Below are 12340 nucleotides of genomic sequence, written 5' to 3' on the forward strand. Positions count from 1 at the left end.
CATCTTCACTGCCCCTTCTTAGTGCACAGCCTTAAAATAAACCCCCACCACACAATAGAAGAAATTCAAGAGAGTCTCCTGTTGTGGTGTGTGTGGGAGAAGTCAGCAGTTGGAATGCCATAGGAGAAAGTTCAGGGGGAGGCGGGAGACCCTGCACATAGCTGCGTTGGTGGTAGTGGCACTTGTAGCCACGGTGGTGTCGGTAGGGGGCAGTCTGGGCAAATACAGAGCAGGGAATCAAGAGGGTGGCTAAGTTGCCCATAATGACATATCACAGTCTGATGAAAGTGCGGGGGGGTGGGGGGGGGGGGTACAGACTATGATGATGATGATTGTGAGGTGGACAGGAGCTAGATCAGGGTGCTGAGGAGGACGGTGGTGGCAGCAATGGCAATATAATGCAGAAGCAATGAACCTCCCAAAAAACTGTCAAGGCCACATGTGCTTCTATTATAGTCAGCTCAGGAACTGGTGATGCCGCAGATCCTGTAGTAGCAAGGTCAAAACTTGCCAGACCTAAACCAAGCTCAGCTGCAGCTAGCTCTGTGGGAGTATCTGCTGGGTGGCATTTTTTGTTCACAGTGCCAGCAGACAAAAGCATTGTGGTGTGCAAGATCTGCAGGATTAAAATAAGCAGTGGTTGTTTAAGCACAAACATAGGCACCACGGCTCTATTGAACCACATAAAGCAGCATCACCGGTTACTGTGGGAAAACAGAATTGGTTGCCAGCTAGTGCAACAAGTGTTCTCCTTCTGCCGTTCTCCTTTGTGGCAGTGTCTTTGTCATCCTCATCATTTCTTACTGCCTCTCCCACTCAGACTACTCCTCCTCCTACTCTGCTCCATAAGGACTGTGCAAGTGAAACCAGGGCAAATCCTAGAAAGAGAGGACTGGTAAGATATAGGCAGCACATACAATAGGAACTTCTGTGTGTATAGAATTCCCACTCAGCTTTATGGGCACAGAGACTTGTCCAGTGCACCACCCCCCCCATTCAGGGAGTTTCCTGAAGACAGAGTCCAGGAAGACCTGCACAGTAAACTGAATCTTACCGCAAGACAGAAACACTGGAAGTATTAATTTTGGAGACATCTTGTCTTCACCCGGGGCATCTCTCCAACCCACGCTAGGCTCTGGAGTTTTCTGGCTTCAGAGGACAGGTACGCACATAAGGGCTCATTTATAAAGACTGGCGATTTGCACGCCAGTCTTAAATGTCTCTGTGCTGCTGGAGTAAGTGCCAAAGTTATGGGGAAGCACAGGCCTCTACATAACTTTGGTGCTTCTTCCAGCAGGATGTGCAACAAGCTTAAATCTACACCAGCTTCCTTGCTGGTGTGGATTTAAAGGGCTTCTGTCACACCACTAAAGTCATATTTTTTTTTTGGGCTAGTTACATTCCTTATAGTGCGATATATGCAAATAGAATGTCGTTACTTACTTTCATTCAGCCGTTTCTTATAAAAACAAAGTTTTATAATATGTAAATCAGGTCTCTACCAGCAAGTGGGGCGTCTACTTGCTGGTAGCCGCCGCAAAAAACCGCCCCCTCATCATGTTGATTGACAGGGCCAGCCGCGATCTCCTCCTCCGGCCGGCCCCATCAGCATTTTAAAAATCACGTGCCTCTGTTCATTCGGCGCAGGCGCTCTGAGATGAGGAGGCTCGTCTCCTCAGAACTCCCTCAGTGCGCCTGCGCCGATGACATCACCGAAAGAGAAGACGTCATCAGCGCAGGCGCACTGAGGGAGTTCTGAGGAGATGAGCCTCCTCATTTCAGAGCGCCTGCGCCGAATGAACAGAGGCGCGCGATTTTTAAAATGCTGATAGGGCCGGCCGGCCCTATCAAATCGCCAGTCTTTATAAAGTAACACCATTCTATTTGCATATATCACACTATAAGGAATGTAACTAGCCCAAAAAAAAAAAAATATGACTTTAGTGGGGTGACAGAAGCCCTTTAAGTCATTTTGTATGCTTTTTCTAGACCTGGCGGAAAAGTGGTGTGAGCAGGGAAAAGTTGTAGATTTTGTCACAAAATGTCGTATATCAGCTCATACTATAGAGGACAGTGAAGAACCTGTACTCCACTTGTGTGGCTCCAATATAGGGGCATCGAGTGGGAATCCGGAGATTAAGGATTTTGAAACACCGGCTGTGTTTATTATTGCAGCGGAGCTGTGAGACTCTAGGACCAAGAAGACACGCTCTGCTTCCTGCCTCCGTCACGTGGGACGCCACGAGGAGACGGTTGGATCACGTGGGACACCGCATAGGTCCTGGCAGGAAATACTCCCGAGACGGTACAAGACCGAGCGCGAACGACCACGGCGTAGGGTGGTAAAGTAAAAACACTCACCCTGCAGTTTTATCTGATGCATGCAGCTAGATGACTGTAGATTGATATTGATGTGGTGAACGCATGGTCTGACACAGGATGAACTGAGGATCAGAGATTGTGGACACAGTATTTACTGATTATCAGTGATTATGGGAGATTGTGAACACAGGTTGAAATCTAAAGGAGAAGGATTCCAATTGAGACGGACAAGAGTGGAGTAATATACAGTACATTAAGTGGAACAGTGCCGGATTATAAATATGGATAAACATCGTACTTATCATTGACTGCCTAGCACCATTTATGGGTATGATTATTTACTACAATATCAGAGATAGGAATATAGCTGCTTACGTTTTTAGTATATTATATAAATATATATTTATATATTTTAAGTGTATGCTGATTAACATTAAAGGGTTTTAATTTTTATAGTGGTCCGTATAGTCTTGATATTGAGTGCCCCCAACTTTTTATATATTTAGGTGTGTTGTATACAGGCTTTGGGTGAGCCAGTGGGGTGTGCACCTATTCCGTCTTGGTAGGTGAGCCGCTTACAAATTCTATTTTGATAGCTTTATGGATTAGATTAATTTCATTGAAATGAGTGAAATCTGACACTGCATGGTCTGAAATCTTATTTCTGAACATAGGCGTTCTAGACTGTGGGAAAGATTTAGGAAATGGCCTAAAAGAAGACATCTTTATGACCAATCACGGCCCAGCTTTCATGTCGTATTCTGCTCTTCAAAAATGAAAGCTGTGCTGTGATTGGTTGGTATAAACAGTTTTACTTTCAGACAGTTTTCGTAAATCAGCATATGTTCTGCTTAGTGCAGGACATGAGGCAGCGCATGACACAAGGAAACAGACTGTGCAAAAATCGGCTTATAATAGCACAGCGAATAAAATAACTACATTTTCACCAGACAACTTATTTATTTACATTTCAGACTAAAAAAAAAAAACTAAACAGAAGAAAAAAAAAAAAAAAAAAACACCAAACGAAGCAACAGAAATGGGGAAGATTTTTGAAAACTGTTACCCAGAGCAACCAATCACAGGACAGCTTTTATTCTGGTTTGCTATGCTGATTGGCTGCTATGGGCAACAGACTGCTTTGCTTTTATACAGTTTACATAAACCTACGCCGAGACATCTAAAATGTATAAGAATATGTTGAAATTACAAACATCTGAACACAAAGCCACTAGATGCCACAACCCATTCACTGTACCCGATCCGATGTTCATGGCCGTGTCATAGATCTACTGCAAGCCCCACTGATGAAACTTATGACATTTCTCCTTAAAGGCGTAGCCTGGCCGATTACATATTTAGGACTCAGAATGATAAAATAATAATAAAGTAATCCATACCCATCTTTCTGACACTTCCCAGTCTATGCTTCCTCATCAAACTCAACACAAGAGGAAATAATCAATGACATTTCCTGTGAGAGGAATCAGGAAGCAGAGACCAACAGGGGATCAATTAGGTGGGCATGACGGAGCCATTAAAGGGGTTGTCCCACAAGAAATATTCTACCAGTTTTCACACCATTTGGATCTGAGTACTTTTGACATTGCATGTAATTAAACATTTTGTATAGCCATTGAGTTATTTATTAAAATGTATCTGCATAGCACCACCTGCTGTTTGTTTCTTATTTCTTTGTCCTGCTCACTGAGATGGCCGCACATGCTCAGTTTCATCCTTCAACTGCGTCCTGAGCTGAGCTCCTGCAGAAATGACACCCCTCCCGAGCTGCAGCAGAAAAGATGCTCCCCTTGAGCTGCCAGCTTGATATAAATCTATTAGAGCAATAGGGAGATCTCTGGATCCGTGCGCGGTACAGGGCTGGTTTGAAAGAGGTTGTCAATGTGCTGTATGATGTCAGATTTTCATTTTTTACATTAGTCATAGGATAAACCCTATAACACTGGGGGAAGTGACTTCAAAGCACTTGTCCCATCTGGTTAACCCCCACTAAGGTACATAAAAGGGAGACACGAGGAGAAGACCACTCCTTATAACGATTGTCAACTTTTTACTATTGATGAACTATCTTTAGGATAGGTCAATATCAGACTGGTGGGCGTCCGACTCCCAGCACCCCTACTGATCAGCTGTTTGAAGAGAAGAAAGTGCTCGTACGAGAACAGGGGTCCCACATTTGTGTCCTGATGGGTTGGCAGGCCGAGCATGTGCCCTGCCGATCCTTTCACTACCTATGGCAATGCCGGACATAGAGTACAGCTCTTGGCGATTTCTGGCAGTCCCATAAAGAATGAGTTAAACGGCAGGGTGCACATTTGGCCAGCAGCTCCATTGGGACGGGAACATGGGGACCCCCGTTCTTGGGATAGGTGGTGGTCCAAGCAGTCCCACCTCCACTGATCAGTTAGCTATCCCCTTATCCTGTTTATACTCGGCACAATCCCTTTAATTAGATACTGTAATTCCAACATTTAAAGGGGAAGGCGAGGATTAGAAAAAAAAAAAAAAAAAAAGTACTGTATCCCATGGGCTGTGCCTACTATTCCGGCCCAGCCTCAGTCGCTTTTGGGCTGAGGTGCAATACTAACACCTGACCCATGGACAAGAGTGCATTTAAAAAAAACAAAAACACTTTTTATTAAATTCTTGACAACACTTTTACAGGAAGGTTGGAGTGTCTCCAGTTTAAAGGAATGATCGGCCACCATCAATCTTTACAATTGTGAGCAGAATTTAGAAATGGTCTCTGAGTAGAAACTAACTAATTAAAGGGATTGTCTCAAAGCTGCAACCCTCAGGTCCTATGTAAAAGTGGCACTGATGGCAGCCCCGGCATGCCCATGCATTACGCAGCTGCCCACTCATAAAATGGCTACCATGTAACGCTACATGTTCCCGGGGACAAATAAAGAGTAATGTATGGCTGAAGGCAGCCATTAGATCACAGTCGGCTTCTGTTGAAATAGACAACCCACTTAAGTGACCCCGAAATACAGGGGCATGCAGCACATCTGTACTCACTGTTGGGGGCAATGGCTGAGGGGTTCAGACATTCGTGATCTACAGTAATGGGGCATTTCTTGCTTCAGATGACATTGGTATAAACTAACATAAGAATTCACATTAAGAGATAATAAGTGACATCATGGGGCCTCCGCAGCCTCCTCTTCCTCTCCCTCCCCTTTAACTTTGCCTTCAGTTTTCACAGTCATGGATGGGCTTCTCTCGATCATGGGATCAGTTTCAATCATCTCTTGCTCACTGAGAAGAAACATCAGATCAGTGTCTGTGTTCTCATCATCGTAAACAGGAAGCTCTTCACCATATCCAACATTGGCAATGGAGTCTTCATCATTAGTATCCTCAAGAATATCGTCAACGATATCATCATCGCCATCATTATCATCGTCGTTATCATTATCGTCTTCTTCAGGGACCAGGATTTCAGGCGAGCCGCTTACCTGCGATGAACAGGTTAAGTCCTTAAAGGGATTCTGTCCCTAGGAAGACAACACAAGCAACGTAAGTTTCCAGCTATCACCTGCAGTATAACTATTAGGCTACGTCCTCGTTGGACATAAATTCAGTGTATATGTAGATTTTTTTGTCGATTTTACCGCTTGCATAAAAAAAAAAAAAAAAAAAAAGCTCAAATCTGCACCGCAGGTCAATTGCTGCGATTTTACAAATGCAATCCTGTGTAAGAAAACCTGCCGCCTATCCGCTGTGTGTGAACATCCCATTAGGGTATATGCAGGTAAGTGGCGAGTAGGTCCATTTAAGGGCTCTTTCACACCTGCGTTCTTTTCTTCCGGCATAGAGTTCCGTCGTCGGGGCTCTATGCCGGAAGAATCCTGATCAGTTTTATCCTAATGCAGTCTGAATGGAGAGAAATCCGTTCAGGATGCATCAGGATGTCTTCAGTTCCGGACCGGAGCGCTTTTTGGCCGGAGAAAATACCGCAGCATGCTGCGCTTTTTGCTCCGGCCAAAAATCCTGAAGACTTGCCGCAAGGCCGGATCCGGAATTAATGCCCATTGAAAGGCCTCTATCCGGATCCGGCCTTAAGCTAAACGTTGTTTCGGCGCATTGCCGGATCCGACGTTTAGCTTTTTCTGAATGGTTACCATGGCTGCCAAGACGCTAAAGTCCTGGCAGCCATGGTAAAGTGTAGCGGGGAGCAGCATACTTACCGTCCGTGCGGCTCCCGGGGCGCTCCAGAGTGACGTCAGGGCGCCCCACGCGCATGGATGACGTGATCGCATGGCACGTCATCCATGCGCATGGGGCGCTCCGACGTCATTCTGGAGCACCCCGGGAGCCGCGCGGACTGTAAGTATACCGCTCCCCCGCTCCTACTATGGCAACCAGGACTTTAATAGAGTCCTGGCTGACATAGTAACACTGAAAGCATTTTGAAGAGCAAGTGGAGTACACGCCGGATCCGGACAACGCAAGTGTGAAAGAGGCCTAACCTGCTCCCCCTCTTACACTGTAGGACCTAACATGCCAGTAAATTATGGATAATAGGTAGTACAATGAGTGCCGGACACTGCCCTACTTTGTACAACTACAACCCCAGCATGTACCAAGCTGCTTTAAATGTATCTCGAGCCAAGCACAATATTAGTATTTAGTTTTTCATGAACTACTGCATAGGTTTTGGCCATATTTACAGGACATCTGTCAGCAGGTTTCTACCTATGAAGCTGGCTGACCCGTTACATGTGCGCTTGGCAGCTGAAGGCATCCATGTTGGTCCTATGTTCATATGTGCCCGCATTGCTGAGAAAAATGATGTTTTATTATATGCAAATGTGCCTCTAGGAGCAACGGGGGTGTTGCCGATACACCTAGAGGATCTGATCACTCTGCAACTGCTGCATCCTCTGAACTTTGATTGACAGGGCCAGACATGATCATTGCCTGACCCTGCAAGAGCTGAGCCTCTAGGAGTAACGATAACACCCCTGTTGCTCCTAGAGGCTCATTTGCATATTATAAAACATTTTTCTCAGCAATGCAGGCACATATGAACATGGGACCAACAGATGCCTTCAGCTGCCAAGCGCACATGTAACAGGTCAGCCAGTGTCAAAGGTACAAATCTTAAAGGTGTCCTTTAACCTTCTTAGATCTTTCCACTAACCAGGCTGCACTCCAGTCTACATACAGCAACAACTCCAGGAGTATATCAGAGCTGAACACATAAATCACTTACCTTTATGTATTTAACATGCATCTGCAAAATATCTTTATCCTGCAGAAGATTCTTGGCTGTTGCGAGGCTGCTGGCCTTTACAGTTTTGAATCTCACCTGGTGATGAGACAATGTTTAGGACATAGATGAGAAAATCTGGTGGAAATGATCAGGTGTAACATTCACAGTTAAAAGGCTATGTACATCTTTGGTGGCAATTTCATTTTGAGCTAAAAAATAATTTTTTCAATTGGTCTTTATTAAAAATGATGAGCTGTTTTCCCTGCACAGCTTCGAGTTTATCTACTAGCAGAATCTGCATTTTCTCTCGGCTTCATCAGAAAGGAAGCTGATGGGTTCCTTATCTCTGACATTATACAGACACTCATTAAAGCTCTGGCCAAAGCCTGTATTACAGAGGCCGACTGAGCAAGCGATTGTCGGGAGGGAAGCGTTACCTCCCAGCAATCACCTGCTTGCTAAAGGAGGAGACCGGTGCAACTACATGCAGCAATTTCCTCCAGCCCATGGGGAGGAGCGATAGTTATGCGATCGCCTATCCCCATGTTGTCTAGTGGTCTGCTGACAGCCGATCTGCTGCTGGCAAATGATGTTTAAGCGTGCTTAACATTCGTAATTTCCCAATGACATCCAAGCATGCTCTGTGACCTGTGCAGGGGTCATTGTGCAGGGAAAGGGAGGAGGTGAGCAGTGATATCACCTATTGTAAATCTTGGATCCTGTGTAATCTATGCACAGGTTTTACTTTTCACTTTAATCTTGTCTGAGATAAGATGGCTTCGATATAAAATACTTCCACCTAATCCACAGTCTGTAAAAATATGTTTGTCGAAAACAATCATTTAATTCATGCAAAAATAATGCTTCTCTACAATGACATAACACACTCCATTTATCCATTCCACTATATGTCTGGTTATACGAGACTAGTTAAAGTGAACCAGGGGCAGCATGACATCTCGACAGGCTCCCCCTGTTACAGATGGCTAGGTTTTAGTCTCATAGGTTAAAGCATTTTAGAGAACATATAAACTTAGAGACGACCTGGGAGTGGAAAGAAGAGTCAAGGGAGAGACCTGACAAACAAGCAGAATCAGGCGGGGAAATCCTGGCCACAAGCCGCCCCCCCCCCCCCATTACTCTTCTCAGCTTGTCTTTAACCCACGCTTTTTCTGTAACGTCACAATGTTTCAGAGTGACAAATACGTGTTTGTAACCAGGGAGTCTGTTGGTATTTCATGCAGCTCCTGGGGGGGTTCAATATTAAATGACATGTCCTCAATATTGGGACGGAGGAGCTGTAATTATACTGCCGCCACTCCTATACTGACGGCGAGCAGGTACACAGTGAACAGAACCCAGCGCTCGTGTTCTCTTCAAACAGCTTATCTTTGGGGGTGTCGGACCCTGACCATTTGATATGGAAGACCTATCCTGAGGATAGGTCATCAATATCTCTAACCAAACAAGCCATTTAAATTGGGAAGGGAAATTCCTCTTCATTGTTCCAGTATCTGTAACCTTCAAAACTAATTTTTTAAACTATTTGCTCTACCACATAATAACAGATCCAGTTGCTATCGATAATGTCACATCTTCTACATGTTTGGGCTTTATTTATCAGTGGGAACAGGTTATTCCGAATATATATCTGGTAGGGTATAGTCCCATGTGGCAAATTTATTGCAGACATTTTTGCAACTGTCCTATGCATCTGAATGGAGCTTGCAGAATCCATACACGTGCTGCATAAACAGCCCAATTCTCACTTTCAGAAATTTTTGCCACAAAATTGCCACATGTACACATTTTTATGTGTTCCAGTTAGTCTGTACCTTGCGATTCTGTTTGTGGACATCTGATTTGATGTGCGTTTTCAGAAGCTCTGTGGCATCAGGGATGAAAACATCACATGCTTGACAGTATGTGGCTTGGACACGAGACAAGTACTGGTCCTGGATTACTCCTGAAAGAGAGAAGACAATACAATAAATACATATAACAATACACAGAGATAAGGGATCTGAAAACATAAAAGTGAACATCTCCCACATACACTGAATGAGTACTTTATTAGAGACCTTCATCTACAAGCAAGTTGGACCTCTTATGGCCTTCAGAACTGCAGTGATTTGTCATGGCATAAATCCCACTAGATGTTCAAATCGTTCTGTAGGAATACTGGCCCATGAGGACAGGATAGCATCTCACAGTTGTCACAAATTACATGGAAGTACCAATATGTTCTGAACAGCCCTTTCTGCTTTGTTGCAGAGGTGCTTTACAGGATAAAGATCTCAGGACTGTGAAGGACAGGGAAGTGAAACTCTCATGTTCCTGAAAGCAATCAATGACTATACAACCCTTGTGACATGGTGCACCATCCTGCTGAAAGTGCCCTGCTGCCCATACAAAGTTGAAAATGGCCCAAAGACAATACTAGAGTAAGCCCTGCTGTCCAAATGTCCATCCACATGTATCAGAGGACTCCGGGTATATCAAGAACACATTCCCTAAACCATTATTCTACATCCACCAGTCTGAACTCAAGACACCAGCCAGGAAGAGAGGATTGATTCATGCTGCTGGTAACAGGTTCAACTGACTAGGAGATGTTTTTCCACTCAGTGATCCAGGATTTGTGCTCTCTTGCCCACTAGAGCCTTGTCTTTTGGTTTCTGGTTGTCAGCTGTGATAGCCTACATGTGCTGAGAAACAATTTCTGCAGTCGGACATGTTCGTTGGAGCACTAGTGTTGTAACTGGCTGCTATTTGCTTGACTGTGCACCTTGTTTGTCAGAACCCCTCTCGACTTCTTCCTCTTACCCTTTCATCGATAAGCTGCTGACCTCCACAGGATCCCCTTTTCCTCGATCTCAGTCTTAATGGTAATCACTCAGATCGCCAATTCTCCCATTCTAATGTGGTTTCACACAAACAGGTCCATGGAAAACTTGTGCGCATGAAATCATGCCGCACTCCAGAGTCACGTGTATAATTTCCATACAAGGAACCTCCAACTGTCCAAAGGCAGGGGTCTCTAATATGCACGAGTTACAGCTAATCCAAATAAGAGGTTGGGCAGTGGTTTTCGTAACGAGAATTCCTCTTTAAACACCCTTAAATGCGTTTTCGGAGATTACTATGGTTTTTAACAGATCTGCTCATGTAGTTGCCTACATCAAGTACATCTTGCCAATGCTTTTTCCTCATTCAAATGTTTATTAAGACCAGTATAGCAGGTACAAGAATATACAATATAGGGTATCAAACAGAAACATTGTCCAATGTATGCATGTTGCAGTATAAAAATACTTGTGATCCTTGTTATGTCAATGACCTGTCAATGACCTGTCAACCAGGTCTCATGAATAGGAGCGAAGAACCTCAGAGCAAGAGGACAATGAAAGAAAAGAAACTAAGAAATAAACTATGAAAAAATAACAAATTAGTAGCTCCTAGTCTCTCCAAAGCAGAGTCTAGAGATAAAACAAAGAGAGGATGAGTCTAGAGAGGCGAACCTCTCAAGGTAAGTACCACTTTAGCTCCATAGATAACATAGCAAGATGTGGTGTGCCTCCGCCCCATCATCATAGAGGTTTGTTCCCGAGAAAAGGTCAGACACCCACAGCTCCTGAATCAGGCTTCTGATAGGAAAGGTCCATCACCATGGGGGGAATGAGGGTCCCAGATTTTAAGTGTAAGAAAGATACTCCTCCAGTCCACAACACCAGCAGCGGTCTGAGACCGAGCGGAAAAGGCGATGCAGAAGGGCCAGGACCCTATACCATCTCGTTAGGACTTTATAGTTGATTTCTTAGGCCTTACATGAGACGGATACTTTATGACAGAGAGTGAAGGCCTTATGCCATGCTGTTGTTGGGAAAGATCGATGAAGTTCTTTCTCCCAGTCTAATGTAAAAGATGGGGGTTGCAACCCCCAATAGTCTTGGACCAGACCATATATAACAGAGATCACCCTCAGAGTTCTTAGCGACACAAAGTTCCTCGAAGGGTGTCAGAGGACTGTCGAGAGCAAGGGAAGACTTGTTTGATATATAGAAAATCTTCAGCTGATGGTATTCAAAAGACATTCTGGGAGATTGCTGATGTATGAGAGCCTGGTTCCAGAATCTCTGCAAAGAGGCTCCCCCCAGCATCTCCCAAATAGGAGCTGGTTTGCTCCTACTAAATGTAAGGAAGGATGGGGAGGACAGGGCCGGAATGAAATCAAAATTACCTAGGACAGGAGTCAATGGTCCATCCCTCGTAAACAGTGGGGAGGAGGGCAGAAAGCTTGCATATTTGTGACAAGTATTTGACAGACAAATGGAAGACTGTCTGCCCGAGATGGTGTCCAAACCGAGGTGCGGATCAATGGGACAGCCGTCAGCGGGGTAGGAGAAAGGGAGAGTTCCAATTTTACCTAGAGCTTATTCCCCGCATGGTGAAACCAATCCAGAATCCTAACCATTGTAAAAGCTATAAATTAAGAAAAGTCTGGAAGACCCAACCCCCCTCCTCCTTATGAGAGTGGATCTAGCCACTCTGGGAGAGCGGAATGCCCAAATATAAGAGAACAATCTGGACTAGGGCTGCAATGATTAATCGAAGTTATCGATAATATTCGATAACAGGATTCGTTGTCAACTAATCCAGTTATCGAATAATCGTCCGATTCGTTGCTATGCGGGCGGTTTACTTTAACTTTAAATTAGCGTAGAGCGGGCGGCGGCATAACGTCACTTACTCACATGACGCACCTGCTCCGCCTGC

The 12340-nt window shown here is 44.6% G+C and overlaps 1 protein-coding gene across 1 annotated transcript in view; it reads right to left on the reverse strand.

Moving 5' to 3' along the window:
• Positions 1-3384: 3384 nt before the first annotated feature.
• Positions 3385-12340, reverse strand: part of LOC122927331 (A-kinase anchor protein 8-like) — a 30776-nt gene continuing 21820 nt past the window's right edge. Inside the window, exons 10-12 of the mRNA XM_044279062.1 lie at positions 9400-9530; positions 7565-7660; positions 3385-5843 (exon numbers count right to left, since the gene is read on the reverse strand). Coding sequence (XP_044134997.1) covers positions 5487-5843; positions 7565-7660; positions 9400-9530 — 584 coding nt within the window. The 3' untranslated portion in view covers positions 3385-5486. The remainder of the gene's footprint in view (positions 5844-7564; positions 7661-9399; positions 9531-12340) is intronic.

Source organism: Bufo gargarizans, chromosome 2 (genome assembly GCF_014858855.1).
Source record: "Bufo gargarizans isolate SCDJY-AF-19 chromosome 2, ASM1485885v1, whole genome shotgun sequence".
NCBI lineage: Eukaryota > Metazoa > Chordata > Amphibia > Anura > Bufonidae > Bufo > Bufo gargarizans.